The sequence below is a fragment of the Calypte anna genome, chromosome 2, assembly GCF_003957555.1.
Source record: "Calypte anna isolate BGI_N300 chromosome 2, bCalAnn1_v1.p, whole genome shotgun sequence".
Lineage (NCBI taxonomy): Eukaryota > Metazoa > Chordata > Aves > Apodiformes > Trochilidae > Calypte > Calypte anna.
Window position 1 is genome coordinate 60552047 of NC_044245.1, and position 20610 is coordinate 60572656.

Sequence of the window (20610 nt, forward strand, 5' to 3'; positions counted from 1 at the left end):
CCTTTCTGTGAACTACTGTGTCAGCTCGGCAGGCTATGGCCCAGAGTACCAAGTACAAGAAGCTCCCTTGCCCTCTCTCAGATTTGCCTTTCCACAAGGAAGGGGGCACATTAGTCCTCTCAGGCAATTATGTTTTGTTGTTTTAAAGCTTTTGCTATCATTGTTTTGACAGCTTTCACTATATGTGTTTTGACAGTTGTTTCTTTGGGTCACTTTTGGGTTTGGTTTTTGGCTTTAATTTTTTTTTTGTTTTTGGAGTGTTTTGGTTTTTTTTTTAAATATTGACCATATCTGGACTTTCCCAATACATTGCTCCACTGGAGCATGGCAGCAGAGAGTCTGGGAGTAGAGCCTGGGCTCCAAAGATCTGGGGGCTTCAACAGTCAAGAGGCTCAGTTTGACAGAGGTGCAAGCTAAGTTTTCACCAGTGATGGTGGAAGTAAGCTCATGGTAGACATCTTCACTGCTGGAAAGGAGGCTGCTGGTTCTCCCAGAATTTAAGTAAGGTAATAGCATCACACAATCAAAAAGTGAGAGGGGTTGGAAGGGACTTCTGGAGATCAGGTAGTGCAGAGCAACTCACTCCTGACAGTCCCAATTTTCCCAGGCCTGAACCTCTGGAGAACCAGGGAAAAAGTGTTGACATCAGTAAAATAAGTGCTTCTGCCTTCTTCCTCAGACAAAAGATCACTCAGTAAAACCTGACATTTCAGTCTGGTTTCCTCAAACTGCCTGCTGTAGTTCCTCTTTCTTCCCCAGTGCCTTTGGCCAGCTGATGCCCAAACCCAGGGGAAGGAGACAGCTCAAGCAGCAACCTCCACAATATCTCATGCAACCAAACAAGACAATGTGTAGGTGCAAAATAAGCCCAACCTCTGTCTATCAATCAGGTCTTACATGGATGATTGATAGAGTCATCTATATCAGATGGAGTCATCCATATGGGATAAACTCACCTCTCTGACACAGGGAATAGCTGATAGACCTCCTGATAGACGTCACTGGGTTTCCCAGATTTCAGGAAGCAAAGGTTCACAGACATTTCAGATCTCTTCAACCTCTATATGCTGTAAGAATTTTCTATACAGGCATGCAGATGAGACCTATTCTAAAGTAAATCTTCCCCTGCAATATGTATAGGTTAAACTGAAGAAGTCAGTATCAGACACAGTGCTCTATAGATGGGTTCCTGCTGTCCTCCTACCTGCTTATGTAGACATAGCTAGTGATGCAACCAATGGTGCAAATGACTTCTAAAATGGCATCCTAGTAAGACATTCAGGGAAGGAGAACAATGAAAATGTGCCACTTACTTTTTTTCTTAAATATAATTATCAGAGTTAGAAGGGACTTGTAATCATCTAGTCCAACTCTCCCAGTAAAGCAGGATCTTCAAGACCACACTACACAGGACTGCCTCTAAACAGGTTTTGAATTCCTCCAGAGAAGGGTACTCTACAACCACCCTGGTCAGCCTGTTCCAGTGCCTTGTCACCCTCATAGTAAAGGTTTTTCTTACGTTTAAATGGAACTTCCTATGTTCCAGCTTGTGCCTGTTTCCACTCCTCCTGCCACTGAGAACTACAGAGAGGAGTGTGGCTCCATCTGCCTTGCACCCACTGTTTAGATACTTATAGGCATTACCAAGAACTCCCCTCAGCCTTCTCTTCTGCAAGCTAGAGTCATAGCCCTCAGACTCTCTTCTTAAGAGATATGCTCCAATGTGCCAACCATATTTGTTGCCCTCCGCTGGATTCTCTCCAGTAGTTCCTTGTCTCTTCTGAACTGGGGAGCCCAGAACTGGATGCAATATTCCAGCTGTGGCCTCACCAGGGCAGAGTAGAAGGGCAGAATGACCTCCCTCTTTACCCTGGATTCCATTGGCCACATTCCTCTTTACCCTGGATTCCATTGGCCTTCCTGGCAGTAAGGACACACTGCTGGCTCACGGATAATTTACTATCTATCAGGACCCCCAGATCCTTCTCCTCTGAACTTCTTTCCAGCAGGCCCACCCCTAACCTATACTGGTGCTTGGGGTTCTTTCTCCCCAGGTGTAGGACCCTACACTTGCTCTTATTGAACCTTATCAGGTTCTTCTCTGCCCAGATCTCCAGCCTGTCCAGGTCATGCTCGATGGCAGCACAGCCCTTTGGAGTGTCAGCCACCCCTCTCACAGAATTATTTATGTGATTGCATGAATGATCCCATTACACTTTTGACAAGTTTATGAATATTAAGATGCATATTCCATCCCGGTCCCAAATCCAGTATTTATTTCCCACTCACCCAGATTCTCTCCTCATTTCCAATTGGAAACAGTCTTGCTTGGGGCATTATTTAGTATGTTTAAATAACACCTCCATTTCATCACATTTCATCTTCTAAGAAGTTACATTTCTGGACTGAGATGGAGTAGTTTAGTATAATTTATATCTCTTGATGCAGTGCTCAGTAAGGAAAGACAAGCTATTATTAAGAATGTTCAAAACTCCCCCCCTAACACTAGCTTAAGCCAGAACTCTATCCAGTTTATAGGCAAGAGAGGGAAAAGTTTGAGTAGGGCAAAACTTTTTGACATGGAAATTTGCTAATAAATATAACTAGAAAGTAAAAAACTGTAGTAAATAGAGCAGAACTTTCAAAGGCAAGCAATTTAAGTAAGGTGAAGAAGGTATTTGGCCCAACACACTGTTCTAAACAAAGATGAAGACATCTGCCATGCTAGAGCAGTATCTAGCACATTAGATGTGCCAATGGACGTGACTATTTTAATTATATTGCTAACAAAAATCTGACAGTTAAAACTCACCTGAAGAAATCAACACTGATGCGAACACTATCTACTTTGTTTTCTTTTTAAGAAAATAAAAGATCCTTCCATAATGATTCTGATCTTACTTTAACTGTGACCATGAAAAAATATTTCATAAAAGGTAGATGAGATTGCAACAATTTTAAGTATTCTATAATCTTATTAAATAAAAAAAATCCCAATCTAAATGTAAGGATGCAACATTCTCAGATAATACGTGCAGCATATGTTCTAGGGTACTCAAATAATAGTTTCACAGAATATGAAGAAAGCAAACAGTAAAAATTTATATGAACTCATATAACATTCAACACAACTAAACCACAGTTGTATTAACCACCCACTGGAAGCTTCTGTTCCTTGATTTCCTAGAAAAGGGACATCTTGGTGATACATATCTCTGGGACAGGCCCTTTTCACAGATCCATCAGTTGAATCACAATTCAAGTGATCTTGTTTATTTATATATTTATACCAGGTAAGATGACAAAGCTGTGACTAGGGATGATGACTTCCAAGCATAAATTTTCAATGCCAAGACCTGATTTATGCAGTAAAGTGAAGAGACTTTTAGAAGACAACTAACTGGCAGCTAACTCTGGATGAAAGGAGAAAGTTTAAAAAATTAAAGTGACTCTGCATCTCATGGGACTGATAAAAAAGAACAGCTAACAATCAAACTGATAGAAAAAAAATTTTGCATTCCAATTTAACCATTATTATCCCTTCACTTCTTTTAAAATTTTTTTAAATGTATTTTTAAACAGATTAATGTGGGGAATACATCTTCTAACTTCGGTCTATGTTTAAGTGTGAAGAATTTTTTCCTAATCTTCAGCAGACCTATATTCCTGGTTTGGAACTCTTTCTGCAGTTGCCCTTACCATGTGCTTCTCTCACCAATTGAACTTCACCTAAAATCCAACAATATCTGAGCAGATGATGCTCTACTGAAGAAAAAAATACTACTGCAACCAAGGATAACAGTACTTGGAATGCACCATCTTACTTTTTCCTAATATCAGCTGAACAAAGATACTTGTTCAACTAAGAAGGAATAAGTAGTGATCCTAGATTTTACAGTCCTTACTCACACTACTAATTACTTCTTGAAAAAAAAGAAGGGATTAATTAATTGTGCTTATGTACAAAAGATACGGAACAGGTCTTGCAAATGAAAATGGGTTTCTAGCCATCCAACAACAGTAAATCTGTCCCTGTCTTAAAAATAATTTGCATATTCTCCATCATGCCTTCTTATGCTTTCACCAGTTACTACACACTCTAGAGAGTTCACCAAGTTCCCCCTACCCCCCCCCCAAAAAAAAGAGTTGAAATTCTTCAATTAGTTACCACAGCCTCTAACTAAACATTTCTAGATAACACAATACAAAGCATCCACTTAGAATAAAAAAATTGCTGATACTGAGAGGCCTCTGGAAAAAAAGCTGGCTTTTAAATCTCTCCAAGGATGCAAATTCCACAGCCTTCCACTGCAACCTCTCCAGATTCTGTAGTAAGTCCACAATAAAAATTTTTTTCTTCTATTTAAGTAGAATTTTTATATTTAAGTTTATGGCCATTTCCTCTTGCCCCGGATATCACTAAGAAAAGCTTGACTTTGTCTTCTTTACACCCTCCCTTGAGGTATTTCTATGCATTGAATAGACTGCCCCTCAGACTTCTGTCCTCCAGGCTGAACAGTCCGAGTTTATTCCTTCCTTTTTAACTCCACTGCTTTTTCAAGTTGGTTTTTTTTTTTTTTTTTTTTGCCAACAAATGACAATATAAAACTACAACATTTCATTCCTAATATTGGTATATTAGTATTAAACTAATTTAGTATTAACTAAAGTATTAAAATGGAAAGATCAGAAAACATGAAAACATGAAAAAGGGATCAGTTAATTACTAATACATTGAAGGTCAATTGTAGGTCCAAATGCTAGATCCAAAAGAGGATGACAGCATCACCTACTGCTTTCACAAGGATTTAAAAAGCCAAGGATTTTGGAAAATGTGTACAAGGCCCGCATATCTAGCTATGCTTCTAAAGGCCAAGGCTTCCTTATAAACTGAGTATTCCTATACAGCTGGAAAAATGCACATATGCATAAACTGCAGACTTTGGATATTCTGTCATTATTTTATAGTATCATAGACTATCACATATAATCACAGATTTCAAAGTCTTCTATCAATTCTGTAACGTTTACAAAGATTATGAACTTGCATTAAATGAGAGTGAGAATATAGCTTCATTTACCCAACTGTTCACATCCTGAGATATTTTATAAATTAACATTATATTAAAAACACATGAGTTGAGATAGAAGTGAGAATTGGCCTTCAATTGGTTTAAGTACTTATCTCCTTTTTTCCTATGCTTTCAGAAAAGCTCAATGAGTCCAGGATCAAATAAAAGTTTAAGGTTGATATGAAACAACAAAAAATGTACACAATGTCCACCTTCTCCCAAGGCACTGGCGAGGTTTGAACAACCAGTTATGATCTCCACAGTGATAAACCAGTCTCCCAAGTAAAACTTACAGTGAACTCTGTGACAGGATACATTTTTCTACAACATGTAATGCATTCCCTTTTACTCATTCAAGCTTATTCCAAATGAAATAGCACTGTGCTGAGCAGTATTTATTTATATACAAATACAGGTGTGCACTCCCTACTCCCTTCTCTAGCCTCTCCATAATGCACACATGCACACACACAGAGCAATAGAGTAGTGAAGAATCTTCTCGTCTTTTTCCCTTTCTTCCTATGTAATGCAAGAGATCTTCAGCTCCTGCTAAAAGCTCATTCAAAGTTCTCTCACACTCACACCTTTTGCCTTGGTAAAATAATTATCAGTGCAGCCCATTCAAGCATAAAGAAATAATTCTGATCAGTAAAGCAAATTCTGAATTAGTTTTCCAAAAAGTAGAGTAAATTTGAGGTTTAAACATGACATACAGGGAAGTGAAATCAGCAAGCTAAAAGAAGAAATTGGATTAATTTCTTTGTGGCAATTTGCCATAGGAATATTTAGTTATTTCCCAGTATCTTTCTGTTCCTAAATCAGAACCTCTATCTGCTTCTACATTCTCACACTTGTGTACATTCTTCTCACAGCAAATAAATGGAGTGGAAAATCAATGTCTATAATCACCCTTCATAAAATTGGTATTGTGAGACATGAAAGCAACAGTGTGACTTGCTAGGTGAGCACTGCAAGCAGACACCAATGTGTTTTCTGAGAATGCACTTCCTTAATGCCACGTGGAATTGTTGTAGCACTCCCTTCCAGGTTCATCAAGAACAGTACTTACGTGATGGTGTCAATCATATCCAGTCCCATTTCAACACAGCAATGGGCATGATCTGTTTTGGGCTGGGTCAATCCTGATACACAGTAGTAACAGTCCCCTAAGATTTTTATTCTTCTGCAGTGGTTTTCCTTTAATCAAAAAGTAATGGGAAAAACTTTATTATTCATATAAATATTCCAGTATTTACAGAAAAAATATTCTTCAGTACTATGCAACCATTCACAAAATCCTTTTGTGGTCAAATGAAGTAATCTTAAGTTCATGAGATTTGGGTTTCCTGTTCAGAACAGCTGACATACACATATTTATTTATTTATTTATAAATACATACATATATATACTGGAGATAAGCCTCACATTATTCAACACACATAAATAGGGTAACACTGCTTAAAACTATAGTTCTGGAAAAAAATATTATTCTCTTGCCCTCACATTAGGTCAGTACAAATCCAAGAGTTGCAATGAGACTTCTTTTCTGTATGAATACAAACCAAAGGACTGAAGCCAAACAACTCTACCAGGAACTCTTTGTAGTTTGAGAAGCTTTCAGTTCAAATCAAGTTCTGACTTACCAGGAAAGATGATGCATTTATCTGTAAAAGTACACACATTTGTGCATTACCAATTCATAAATAGCAATTTACAATACAGCATGATCAGTGTAAATATGACACACTTGCAGATCAGAAAAAACAGGCAGTTTACATTAACATTAACTTTATCCACCATTTGCATACACTTAAATTTCTACAGCCAAATAAATCTGGCTAAATGGCTCTCATTTTGAAAAACCAATGATGACATAACAATTACTACACTGGTCTGAACAGAAGAATTATTTTAAAACAGACAGCAAGTAACAAAAAGCCTTTAACGAGGTAGTGCCTTTAATAAACTGTGAGGGGATATCAAGGGATGATGGCAGCTATTAACTGAAAAAAGTAAAAATTTTAGGAAAACAATTACATTTGTGTAAAAATCACATAAAAAAGAACAAGAGAGACACTCAGATTAAAAATAGGGCTTTCAAAGCAGTGAAAAAGAAAGAATTAGTCTAAACCAGATCACAATTAGACAAAAACACATGGCAAGGAGTAAACAGCCCAATCTTGAGACAGGCATGCATGATAGATGAAAGGGGTGGGAAGGAGCACTCCCCAGAACTTATCTTGGTTACAGCCTTGAGGACTGGGTAGAAACATGTGGAGTAATTCAATTTGCTGTATTAGCATACATTAACATATCAAGGAGCTATTAGCATACTAAAATACCCACTCACAAGTTGGGGGACCCCTACTATTAAAAAGCTCCTTAATCTTCGAGCACTTGTATTGCAATTTTTGAGCACTGCCACTTTGAACGGAAGCAAGGAATTAGTTAACTATTCATGTGTACAAATGTTCAAATAATTCTACAGTTCTTTCTTGGGCATAGAAGTAGCACTTGTGTTTCAGGAAACTGAGTTTGCTCTCTTTTCTATGCAATACTGGATATTAAAGCTGTGTTTTGATTGGCTTTTTGCATGCCGGGTAATGGGTAATGGACCCAGCTTTCAGGACAACAGCTACACTATGGCCCATTTAGAATATAGCACAGAAAATTAAATAACCTGATTAAATGAATCCAACTTACACACCTGGGACTATGTCAGTAAGTGCAATGCAAAATTAGTGTGAATAGTTGAGAGGATTAACAAAAATCTGATTCCTCTCCCAGCAGTGTACTACGTAGACTTTACCTCAGTGTCAGAAAGGGTGGGAATAAGAAAAAAGTGTACCTGTGGGTGAATTGAAAATTTCTGAAAAGCAAGCAAACAAACCAAATCTAATCATGTTGTTTCTCACCCAGTTTCCTATCCATAAGGATCAAAGACTTATTGAGTTCTTACACTCTTGCTGAGCTTTATATTCTTACTGAGCCTTACACCCTCCACATCACTGCCTGTATTCCAGCTCAGAATCGATGGTCATGTCTATGGCAATCCCTTTCTCTGATACCTCATACACCTGTGTTGTGGTTTAGGCCCAAATGGGAACAACAAGCCAGGCAGGTGGTTGCTCATCCTTCCCCATACTGTAGGATGGGCAGGAGAAAATCCTAGTAGAACATCATGGGTTGAGTCAGGGTCAGGAATTATGGTGACGGGCAAGACAGACTCAGTTGGGGAAAACCACCACCACAGTTTAACTTAAAACTAATTGAATGAAGACGAGACAAAGAATAAACAAACCCCAGATCTTAAATATCCCCACCCCTCCCTTCTTCCCATGCCCATTGTTTCAAATTTCTCTACCTCCTTCCCTAGTAGCAGCACATGGGGATGGGAATTGGGAGTTGTGATCAGTTTCTTCACATGTTTTCTGCTGCTCCTTACTCCTCAGAGGGGAAGCATCCCCACACTCTTCTCCTGGGGTCCCTCCCATGGGGCAGAGTCCCTCCTGCCATGTGCAGGCCCTCAGGCACAGACCGCTCCAGTCACGGCCTGCTTCAGGAACACTCACATCCCCTGGCACAGGGTTCTCCATGGTTGCAGCTCCACATCTACTCCACCACAGTCCCTCCCGGGCTGCTCCACTGTGCTACATGGGTTGCATGAGGACAGCCTGCTGTCCCACCATGGGCTGCAGGGAAACCTCTGCTTGGGCACCACCTCCCCTTTCCTCCTCATTGATCTCAGTAAATCTGCTCCTGCATTGCTCTCACCTTTGGTACTTAGCTCACCTCCCCCTCTGCCCTGAGGTCTTAGAGCAATTCTTTCCCCCTTCTTGAATATAGTAATTGCAGAGGAACATCCCAGTATTGCTGATGGGTGAAGCCTTGGCCAGTGCTGGGGCCAGAATTTGGAGATGGGGGAGCTTCAAGCACCTTCTCAGAGGAGCCACCCTTGAGGCTCCTCTCCTGCTACCAAAGCCCTGCCCCATTGGCCTGACAAAACTGGCATTCTGGGCTTATTATCACATATTTCCAGAAGCAGGCATTTCCACACCTGTCTCCCTTGCCAGTGTTTAAGAGCATTGAACAAGTTCAATAAAATCAAGCATGGAAGAAGGAGTACTAACACTGTTGTTAAAATTGTTTTCTCTACTTCTTTTTGTAAGTTAAGCAATAAATTCAGATCTTGAATCACAGAAGAGAGACATCTTTTGGGGCATAATTATTCAGTAGTATAAAAGGCTGTGGTGAATACCCGCCAATGAATAGAAAAAAATGTCTCCTGAATCAGCAAAGATAACCAGCCAGCTTGAGTAGAAGGTGCCAATCTCTGCTATTTCTGTTTACTCCTTCAAGGATCTGCTTTTCATATGATAAACAGACACTTTGAAGGAGCAGGCAGGTGATATAAAATGCAAGTGGTGCACAGAAGAAGCAGAAGCAGAAACAACAGAAGAAGGAGAAGCAGCAGTAGAAGAAAACCTGTTTCTGCATTGTTTGAATTCTTTACCTAATTATTTACCCTTCCTGAAACCCCTTTCTCTTACTGGAGGCTTTTCCTTGAATAAACCATTCAATTTGTTTAACTCTTAAGTTGGCTGCTTTGCAATTTGTGGTGCATACCTGCAGAGGCCAATATTCTTTCACAAACAAAATATAAAATAATTATTAAAACTTAATAATAACTAATAATGATAGTTATGGACCATGACGAAGGCTTTTCTGAGAGTGACTACTTAACATTTCTGCTGTACACCAGGACTTTAAATATACCACTGGTTATTGCTATAGATACCTATTTTAATGAATGTGTGAACATAATTATTCTAGAAGCATTAACACCAAGGCTTTAGAGTATTTCCACAGCCTATAGCCACAAAATGTCTCACCAATTTGCTTAAAGAGTTTTAACTGGTTATTTTTGAGATGCTTGGCTAAATGGTACTATATAAGTAAAATAGTTATTGATGTGTACAAAGTAGTATGCAGACCTCAAAATCTATACTGACACAATATGAGTCTTCCATCTCAAGATTATAGAAACCATTATTTTTTTTAGTAGAAAACACTAAATCATACTACCAAAATTAGCCTTTTTTTTAAAATGTGGGCAATTCTTGAAGCAGCAGAGACTACTCAGGAGTTAAAGATGGAAGCTACTTTCCAAAATAAATCCAGTTCTGACCCAGACCTTTCAGTCCTCTATAAAACCCTTTACATCTTCAAAATCAGTATGCATGGTTTGTGGCCAGGCAATGACATCTTGATCCAGCCAAATTTTAGCCAAATTAAGAAAAAAGCCATTTGAATGATGTGAAGTGGGCAACACATATATGCTAAGTAATTGGCACTCTCTCCTATTCAGTGCCTTCCTTAAAAATATCTCATTTCTAATAAGTTAGAGAGGTTAGTGTGTAATAGAATAATACTGCATATTTTATAATGGGACACACAAAATTACTGTCAGACAGGCACAGCATGGTCTATAAGCTTGGTAGATAATTTAAGAGAGAGCAAAAAAAATAGAGCTTGATCCATTACCTCTTTCCCAAGTCAGATTTTACTTATGCAGGGAAAAAATAAAAGAAAAAGCAACAAGAACTATAGAATTTTTGTGGAAAACATATGACCAAATCAACTGCAATTTTTAAACAACCACTGTATTCCTTATCAGATGTTATTCTCACTATTTTTATTTATAATAATCAATTAATATAAAGTAATGTCTAGCAAAATAGTTTTCTTTTTCTTGACATGTGAGGTAGACTTTCAGGAAGGGCAGACACTGTGCAACTTTGTAAGAACAATCTTTCTAGGGACTGATATGCAAATTAACAAAATAAATCTTTTTCCTCTTCATTTTGATTCCTCAGCAACTTCCAAAGAAGCCCTTGACTCAACAATATTTTATCATTTGTGACAGTGATGAACTCAGGTGTGAAAGTTAGGAATGCTAGTCACAGCTGATATAAACACTGTCTGTTTAGGAACAGCTGAGAATTTGGTTTATGCACATGATAAAAAGCACCGGAGATTACGAGCACTGCATAAGTCAGGCATCTTGCCCACCTGCAGTGCCTCACTGAGGCATTTCCAAGTGGATCTGCAGAATTTCCTCTGGCACAGCTTTCAGTCCCAGGGTTTGTCAGTGTGAAGTTGAAGGCCAATTTGGGAAGCAGTGAATACTGCTGAAAGTTGCTAAGAGCTTTCTTTAGACTTTGCAACAAACCCTTCATAAAGCAGTTCATCCTACCTCTAAGTAGAACAGTAGAGCAGGAGGGGGTGGGGGCTTTCTGCTTTTAACAACTCCACTGGTTTTTGCTGCTGTTGGTATTTCTATATTGAAATGTATTTTGCAGAATGAGAGAAGTCTGCCAACTTAGACTGCAAGACTGGAAATTTAGACCATTAACTCCATATTCTTGTACTGTACAAGATACATTGCTTTGCATACTTAGGATAAGGATTTTAAAAAACTAAAGGAAAAAGATGTCATAGTTTACAAATATGTGTATCAAAATGGTTGAGTGAAAGAAATAACAAATTTCAAGGTGCTTTCAGGCCTCTCCTAGCAGAATACATAAGCAGACACCTACATGTTCGCTTGAGTTGAGAGATTGTATGGTTAAGTCCAAAATCTTTTTTGGGAGGATCTTTTTCATATCAGATTACAACAATTCTTGTTGCTATTGCCAGTTTGCTTTTTTTTTCTTTTTCTTTTTCTTTTTCTTTTTCTTTTTTTTTTTTTTTTTTTTTTTTTTGGTTTGGTTTGGTTTGGTTCTTTTATTTATTTTAAAGATGGGAGATGTTGATGCAGGGAAGAGTTCCCTGCTCTGCCCTCTGTAACTGCAACAGTCTGAGTATTTCTGAGTATTCACGTGTAATCATGGTATGTGAGCACTTATCAAAGTGAAATAAAATGGAAGGTCAGAGAGACTACAATTTTAAAAAGCAAGATTTTAAAAGCTAAATGTTAAATTTCTCTTTCTCATAACTACACTAACCCCAGGGGATTTATACCATGGATGAGTCTGACCTCATGTAATTCAATTAAAATATATTTTATGCTTATTATACACACCCACTTCTTTTTATGCAAAGCCTGCTGATTTGTAGGTGTGCTTTTTGCTGTTCCTACTAATAAAAACTGTGTCAACTAAGGTACGTAAAGGATTGTTTACTACATTGAGCCAATTTGGGTTTAGTTATGCTGTGAAGAGTAAGAGAAATAATTATTAACACCTACAAAATGATACATAAACAGTTATTCCTGTTTCCCCTAACTCAGACTCTGTAAGACTTACACTCTCCTAAAATGCTCTTGGACATGAGTACTAATAACACTTAGTTTTGTTTAGGCTAAAAAAGTTGGAACAAGAGTTTGGTCATAGCAATGATCCTTAGTAATTGTAAAGTTAGTGTCTTGAAAAGAGAGGAAAAAAAAAGCCAATACATGTCCAAGTTCAGCTGTTTAAAACTTGGGGTAAAACGGGGAGATCTATTAGGTCTGGTCTTAGACTTTACTCTGTTGGGGAAAGCCTTTGGTATCTTCACCAAATCTCAGGTAATTCCTCTGGGAATTGCCACACATAGCCATAAATTAGTAAAAGAACAGCACAGCATGCAGCAGAGGAGTTGAAGGAGATGCACAGGCAGTACAGGGCACATTGTTTGCTCTTGAGCTCAAATGTGCCTCCCTCCCATCTATTCCCTATCCTAGCTGTTTGAATCTGTGGGGAAAAAAATACCATAGCTCTACTTCCTGATACTCCTAACATTATTAGCTATATATTTTATTCACTCCAAGAGGCATCTTGGGTAGGGGGAAACAACCAGAATTAAAATCTCAGATGGCTCAGTTTTCACTGAGAGGAGAATTAATTCAGGGGGATAGTGGTGAACAGTGAGGGCTGAAGAAGGAATATAGCCTTTCCTGGCTTTTCCACTGCTTTCAGGAGTTTCATCACTGAGCCCAGGGAGTGCCACAGAGGACCATGGTCACCATCCCTCACAGATGTTCAGTGAGCCAAGAGGAAGATCAGGAAAGGGCCCCATCACAGAAGTACTTCTGACTTGTATTCCACTCCATATTTTTCCTTTTTTTTTTTTTTTTCTTTCCTTCTTGGTTTATTATACTTTTTAATTTGGAAAGACTCATTTCAACGGCTTTGAAGAGCTGCTCAGAGCTGAGCTGTTTGAATCAGGTATACAAATGGCAGAAAATTTTCTGTTCATATTAATCAGCATGGCATCATGGGTTTCAGGGAAACTACACTCATTTATACCAGCTGTACCTCTAATCCTCAGGGATCCAAGGCATAATTCAATAATCCAAGCTAACCAAATAACAATTACAGTCCTTTCATTACAGTATAAAACTACAACTGGGGAAAAAAAGGACCTCTAAAACTCTGGAAAAATGTATAGCAATAAAATACATTTCCTACTCATCTGTCTTCATGAACTTAGAACTTCATTCTGCTTCCAAAGAGGTCTTGAGAGAGGACAAGATAGAATTCACTACTGCACCTTATTTTCAATCAATTTTGCATTTGCAATATATATTAAATATTTATAGTACTTTAAGCCAAAGTGTTAATCTCAACAGAAAATTGCATTAGAGAGCTTTAAATCACTCTAGAAGTTAAGAATCTGTATTTACAAATGTGTATGGAGACATAAAAGAGACTAGTAGAAGTAATAGTATTTTCTACTACAACCTCTAAGGCTGGAATGACTTCTATTCGATTTAATGAAATTTGTTCATTAGATTGGAACAGAAGTGGAAAAAACCTGTGTTTTAGCTATCACGCTGTACAAATACATGTGCCTGTACCTATGTATGTATATGTACAGCGTGCAGAGACATAGGTCTGAAAATTTACCTGTCCCCTCTTAAATGCAGATACACAACATAGGCCATAAATGCAAATTTTAACATGCATCCACTGTACTACTCTTACACTAACCAAGCTGAGCCTTTCAGTTATGGGACAGTTTGAACCCCTCCTTTCAGGAGATTCAAACACTCTCTGCTAAGAAGATATGTGGGTGTTGTTACATGTTCATAGAATCATAGAATCATAGAATTGGCTGGGTTGGAAGGGACCTCAGAGATCATCAAGTCCAACCCTTGAACCACCGTTGCGGTTGCCAGACCATGGCACTGAGTGCCACATCCAGTCTCTTTTTAAATATCCCCAGGGACGGAGAATCCACTACTTCCCTGGGCAGCCCATTCCAATGCCTGATCACCCTCTCCGTAAAGAAATTCTTTCTAATATCCAACCTAAACTTCTCTAGTAATGTTGCCAACATTACTAGTCTCTTTCCTTTACTCAGAGGTTTAGTTAACACATTACAGCTCCAAGCACCTTTGGAAGGGCGCAGTTCTGCTGTTAAGGAACTCATCTGTACCAGCCATCATCCCCTTTTAAATCCCCTTTAGATCCTCTTTGCCCATTTGTCCTCTTTCTTTGCTGATTAAAATCAAGCCTAATTAGGTTAACTTCTAAAAGCTAAATCTCTGAAAATCATAGACTCAAAGATTCATAGAGTTGTTTGGGTTGGAAGGAACACTCAAAGATCACCTCCCTGTTATGGGTAGTGGCAGTTTCCACTAGATCAGATTGCTCAAAGCTCCATCCATGACATTGAACACTTTCAGGAATAAAGGTATCAAAAACTTCTTTGGGAACCTGTTCTGGTGTCTCAGACCTATTAATAAAGAATTTCTTCCTTATAGCTCATCTAAATCTACTTTCAGTTTAAACATTTATCCATTGTCCTATTACTGTAGACCTGGTACTGACTTTCTTACAAGCTCCCTTTTCATACTGAAAGGCTGCAATAAGGTCTTCCTGGAGCTTTATCTTCTCCAGGCTGAACAACATTGACTCTCTCAGTTTTTCTTCCTAGGAGAGGTGTTTCATCTCTCTGAACTTTTTTGTTACTCTCTTCTGGACCCATGCTAATAGGTCCATGTCTTTCTTGTGCTTGGAGCCCCTGATCTGGATGCAAAATTTACTCATGCCATGTGCAACTTTAATTAATGACAAACAGTAATTGAACTTACAGTTTTATTTTACTCTTTTTTTTTTTTTTTTTTTTTTTTTCAGTAAAACAAATTATTTGCCAACATGGTTGCTTTGAAGTATCCAAATCCTTTTTAATGACTATGCTGAATATGGGTCACAACGTGTGAGATTATTGAAGCGAGCTTATCAGATAAACATTATAGTGAAATCCTGAGTGTAATGAAGTGACATGAAAACTACAGCCAGCTCCATTACATTGCCAGTAGTGATAATACACTTTTGAAAACTCTCAAGCCCATTAGAAAATTTTATTAAATCCTGTTAATTACTGAATACAAATTTTAACTTTTCATTTCATTGCAGTTTTAAACTGTGGGTTTAAAAATTTAATCAATTACATTGATAACTTTTTTTAAGAGAATAATGCTGACAAATAGTAGATCTAAAAGTTTACACCAGTTCTTGCACAGCTTTTAGTCCCAGTATAAAAGAAAAAAAAGAACCCAAAACCAAAAAACAACAAACTTGAGAATGAATTAACTGCAGTACTCCACAGAGGTTAATTTGTCAGGGTAACAGACATACTCATAGCAACAATACACATGGTACATTAGACAGATAAAATATGCACCTGGGTTATCAGTCAGACTGCCTCTACAAGAATGACATGGAAAAGGCACATCTGGAGAGCAATTAGACATCTCCCGTGGATGAAACACTGAACTTCAGAAATATCTTTCTCCATGCTAACTGCACAATTAGTCAAAACAAATGGTTTCAGTACAAATGGCCACAGTGACAGCCCCTAAAGCTGATCAGAATAATCCAGCACAATCCTATACTAAGGCAACTCAGATTAACAGCAAACTAAGAGAGAATTTGGTAATTTACAACAAGCATACAAATTATGACTAAAGTTATGACCAAGAACAGGCATGCTAAGCACAGAATCATCTTACCTGAAAAGCACCATAAGGGAAGTTAGGCAAGACCTAACCCCTGTGGTACCTGCCTATTTATGTGTTCCTACAACACTTACAGTGTGTGAAATTATCTTCCTCTCTGGAAAACTGCCCCAAAGAGAACTTTAGCTTCACACCATACACTCATCAGTAGTCCCGGATCCTATAGAGTCACAGGCATATTCATTAAGGCTACTTTAATTTAAGAAAGTTTGCTTCCTTAGATCTCTCTAGGAGACCTCTCCAGATGGCTGTTCAGAACTGTACTCACACTTACATGCATAATCTGCCTCAGTGTGATCCTGTGTCTGCACTTACTATCAAGGGCACATGGGGTGAAAAATATGCTTAAAATTAGTCTTTATAAATATACCCTCCAGATGCACGCTAACAAATTTCAACAAATAAGGGTTATGTTCTCTAAGTTCATATCTGTTTTCCAGCACTAACTTTCCCATCTTAACCAGCCCACAAAACTTCAATAATGTTATATTTTTTTTTAAATCGTAATTATTTTCATATAAACTAAAAGCATTACATAGATTCAGCAGAATGAACTTCTTAAAATGATTGCTTCTAGGAACAGCTAGTTTAAAGCACAACAAAGGACTGACTGTTCTTGACAGTTAAAAAACCCAACAGAGTAGCTGATTAAAAATACTGTTTACTGACCCTTTCCCTAAGGCTCAGTGGCCTTGTTAAGTTCAATAGCTTTGAGGCTGAATAGGTACAAAAAATCACTTTACTAAACATGAAATTTAGAAAGTAAAAATTTTTAAAAGGAAAGACGGTAATCAGGAAAGGATACTAAATGAAAAGAAATAAAAACAGACTCAGCCTACAAATACTGAAAGCCTGAAGGTATACATAACTGCAAATGGAAAAAAAAAAAGGTGGTAGAAGACAACAAAAAAAAGTGGTGGAAGATAACAAAAAGTCTTTCTACAGACACATGAACAGCAAAAATGCCCAAATGTCAAGACTCTTCATGAGACTTCCCAACAAATATATGATGTCTTACACTTACTACACTTCCCACAGCAGTGACAGGGATTTTATAAACTATTACAGTTTTAAGACAGGACAATTCATTTAACAAGAGCTTACATAAGTTGTTCCTCCCAGTTGACATTACTTCCTAAGGAGTAGCAATACACAGCATACACACTCACAGATCAGACTTCAGCAATCACAGGGAACATAACCTATATACCATTACATCTTCCTTTGAAGTCCCTGCCATTTCCTCCTTCAGAATTCTGAATACTAGAGGATGACACTGTTCTAAAAGCAGTCATCCTCTGTTTTGACCTAAGAATGAACACCTAGAAGTTGTTTTAACTAGAAGATCAGAATCCTTCTTAAAAAGGATTTCTCAGCACATTTCCTCTGACTGTAGGAGATACTATAACACATCTCCCTTTACCACATCAGAAGGTGCCAAGTAGAGCTCCTATGTTCTGTCCTTAATCATACCCAAATGCAGCACAGTATGAACTAAGACAAGTAAACATTAAATCTGACTATCACAGCTGAAAGAAACGGAGACTTTTTTTTTCAAATTTGGAAAAAGAATGCATGCAGCCTAAACAGAAAAGCCAAGGCTTTTGGGCTCTTCTGCTACCTCTGATCTGCTTCCTCCCTAACAAACAACTCATGCCTCTTACCAAAGGTGACAACTGCCTGGTACCCTGGCTTCAGGTGTCACTGACATCTCCATTTGGCTGGAGATGATTTTTTTCTGTCCAACTGGACATCTCCAGTTGGCTGCACCTGGCCACTGCCAAGGAAGCATGGTGCAGGAGCCTTGTTCTGGGCATCACTGCCCTGTCACACGTCCCAACTATCTGCATTTCTGTGTGCATATGTGGGATCTTGTGTTATGTCACAGTACTCCCATGTTACTAGTTTGCCTTGTGTTACACAGCTATGGTAACTCCACAAATTACAGCATTTTAAATTTAAAGAACTTATTAGATGACTGGTTGACATTTGGAGGATTAAATTCAGTAATAAAAGGAAAGTAAGGAGACTATTTGAATTTTTTAAGCCTTTTAAACTCTTGCTAATAACCATCTACATGGCAGTCTCATATTTCTAAAACAGAAATCTCTGAAGTACCCTGTGCACTCTTTATAAGGTACTGCCAGCAGTTCCAGTGATAAATTGACTGCACAAAGGCTTATAAGTGTATTAGAAATTTATACTAAAACCAAACACCTCCATTACATCTCTACTCAGCATCAAAATTAATATTCTGTGTTTTGTGGAGAAAGGGAACATGCAATAGTCCCCCTCTGTTCTGACTTGAACTGAAGATCTGGTACAATCAGTAACCAAGAATAGGTCTTCCTCAAACCTTGCATCTTGTGGATCAGAATATTTCTTTCTCCTTGGGGTACTTAACAGCTGTTTATCAAGAGAGAGACATAGATGCTAAGTGTCCACAGGCTTCTGACCTCTCATGGAAGACTACATAATGGAGAAGCAAGTTTCAACTTGAAAAAGTGTGGATGCTGTTCATGTTGGAGACCTAAAGAACTAATGTTCTCTAGGCTGCTGCATGGAGTCTGAAGACAAAGTATCTGGGTAGTGCAGGAGCATAATTTATGTGAGCTGATACTTCACAGCAATGAAGTTGCTGAGGACACGGCTGGCAAAAAGATAGATTTGATGAAGTTGTGCTTTATTAAAGGGGAGAACACATCTTCAGCCTTTTGTTAAATGTGATTTGAAACAAAATATGTGGCTATTTCAGGCACAGCCATTCCTCTAATTTCTTGTCAAATGCTTGTGGTACCATTAGACTGCTAGGAGTTATAGGCAAGGAACATTTTTCTCATTTTAATTTCCTTGGGGAATCTGGCAGAATGTCAGTTCAATGGCCATAACATAAGCCTCAGTTATGATATTGTCAGGGTTTAACACTGACCTGGCAATTAAACTGAATGACAGATGCTCTCTATTAATCCCCCTCCCTGATAAAGAAAGGAGAGAAAATAAGGGCAAGAAACTTATAGATTGGAAACTAAACTACACTTTAATGTAGCTTTAAAGAAACAGTAATGATTAAAAAAATTATTAAATATATCCAGATATACAGAACAATGGTACCACCTTCCTCCCTTTTCCCTAGTAACACTCATATCACCACCGAGGCTGCAGGGCAGCCCTGGGAAAGTCCAGGCTGGACTCCTGGGGTCAGCAGCAGTCAGGATCTGGAGGCAGGAACACACAGATATGGGCTGGCATGGATCAGGACCACAGGCAGAGGAATGGACAGAATCCTCCCAGGATGCCAAAGCAAACAGGAGCAGGTGAAGGCAAAAGGCCAAAGTAAGGAAGAAGGAAGAGGGCAGAAGGGGTCTGACCCTTGTGATCTCTCAAATTTATATTGAGTATGACACTTATAGGATGGAATACTCTGTTCGGTCAATTTTGGTCATTTATCTTGTTCACTCCTCCCTAAAGGAGGGCTGCAGGTGTGACCTCCTTACTCCTTTTCTGTTTCTGAAACATAAGATGTTCCTCAGAACTGAGCAGTGGCCTTGGTTCTGCATATCATTCTCTAGCTGTAACTATAAGCATCGAGCATTATCAGTCCTAAAAACAGGCACTGACTGAGAAACTTGCTGTTCATTTCAGCAAGTGCAGCCACTCACAAGGGACTTAGCTGAAAGCAAAATTACAAGAAAGAAAACTGGGTCCTGTCATGGCCCAAACCAGGACAGATACAGATTCCACTTTAATAGCCTCTCTGAAAAGCTACCATAACTTCTGCAACAAGAAATTCTCTCTGTGAAGAGTGGATTTTGCTCTCTAGCTTCTTACTATCACAGAACGTAGTTTTATGCCATACTGCCAGTACATATTTTCCATTACACTGGGTTTGGGGTTTTTTTCCCATGCAGGACAGAAATGTAAATATTGAAATCTTTTTTCTGTTTTGTGCAAACAAAACTAATGAAGAACACTGGTGGCCTTCGAGGAAGAGGAAGAAAAATGCATTTAAAAATAGCAATGTAGCTTCTTTCCTGAACAATTAAAATAAGTTGTTTTCTCTCCAGAAAAGAGGTTGCTTTAGAAATTCACTATACATGGGGCTGAATCAGTCTATTGAAGATTTATTATATGTGTTACTCATGCATCATTTTTCAGAAAGCATTTCAAAATAAATTGAAATAAGGATATTGTACTTACTGTAGCTAATTCATCAAATTTGCCAAAGAGCTCATTCAGCAGCTTCACTAGCTCTTGGGCAGTACACTGTGATGCCAAACTAGTGAATCCCACAATGTCTGCAAACAAAATGCTGTGAGGAAGAAAAAAGACAGATATCAGTACAGAAACCACCTTCAGATCCTCTTTTATAGCAAAAAAATATGTGACCAGTAAAGTGCTAGGTGGAATCAAAATGGCAAAGATTCAGACAAACAGGCCTCAGTCTGTTGCTGTTAACTGTTGTAGACAATACTGGCACTTTCAATGCCTATATACCTATATACCTATTCAGTATAGATATGACAAAGCACCCA

The 20610-nt window shown here is 38.4% G+C and overlaps 1 protein-coding gene across 1 annotated transcript in view; it reads right to left on the minus strand.

Annotated features, from left to right (window-relative positions):
* The window catches only part of ADCY1 (adenylate cyclase 1), a 139239-nt gene that overhangs the window by 44599 nt on the left and 74030 nt on the right, over positions 1-20610 (minus strand). Inside the window, exons 4-5 of the mRNA XM_008497154.2 lie at positions 20276-20387; positions 6142-6269 (exon numbers count right to left, since the gene is read on the minus strand). Of these exons, the coding sequence (XP_008495376.2) occupies positions 6142-6269; positions 20276-20387 (240 nt within the window). The remainder of the gene's footprint in view (positions 1-6141; positions 6270-20275; positions 20388-20610) is intronic.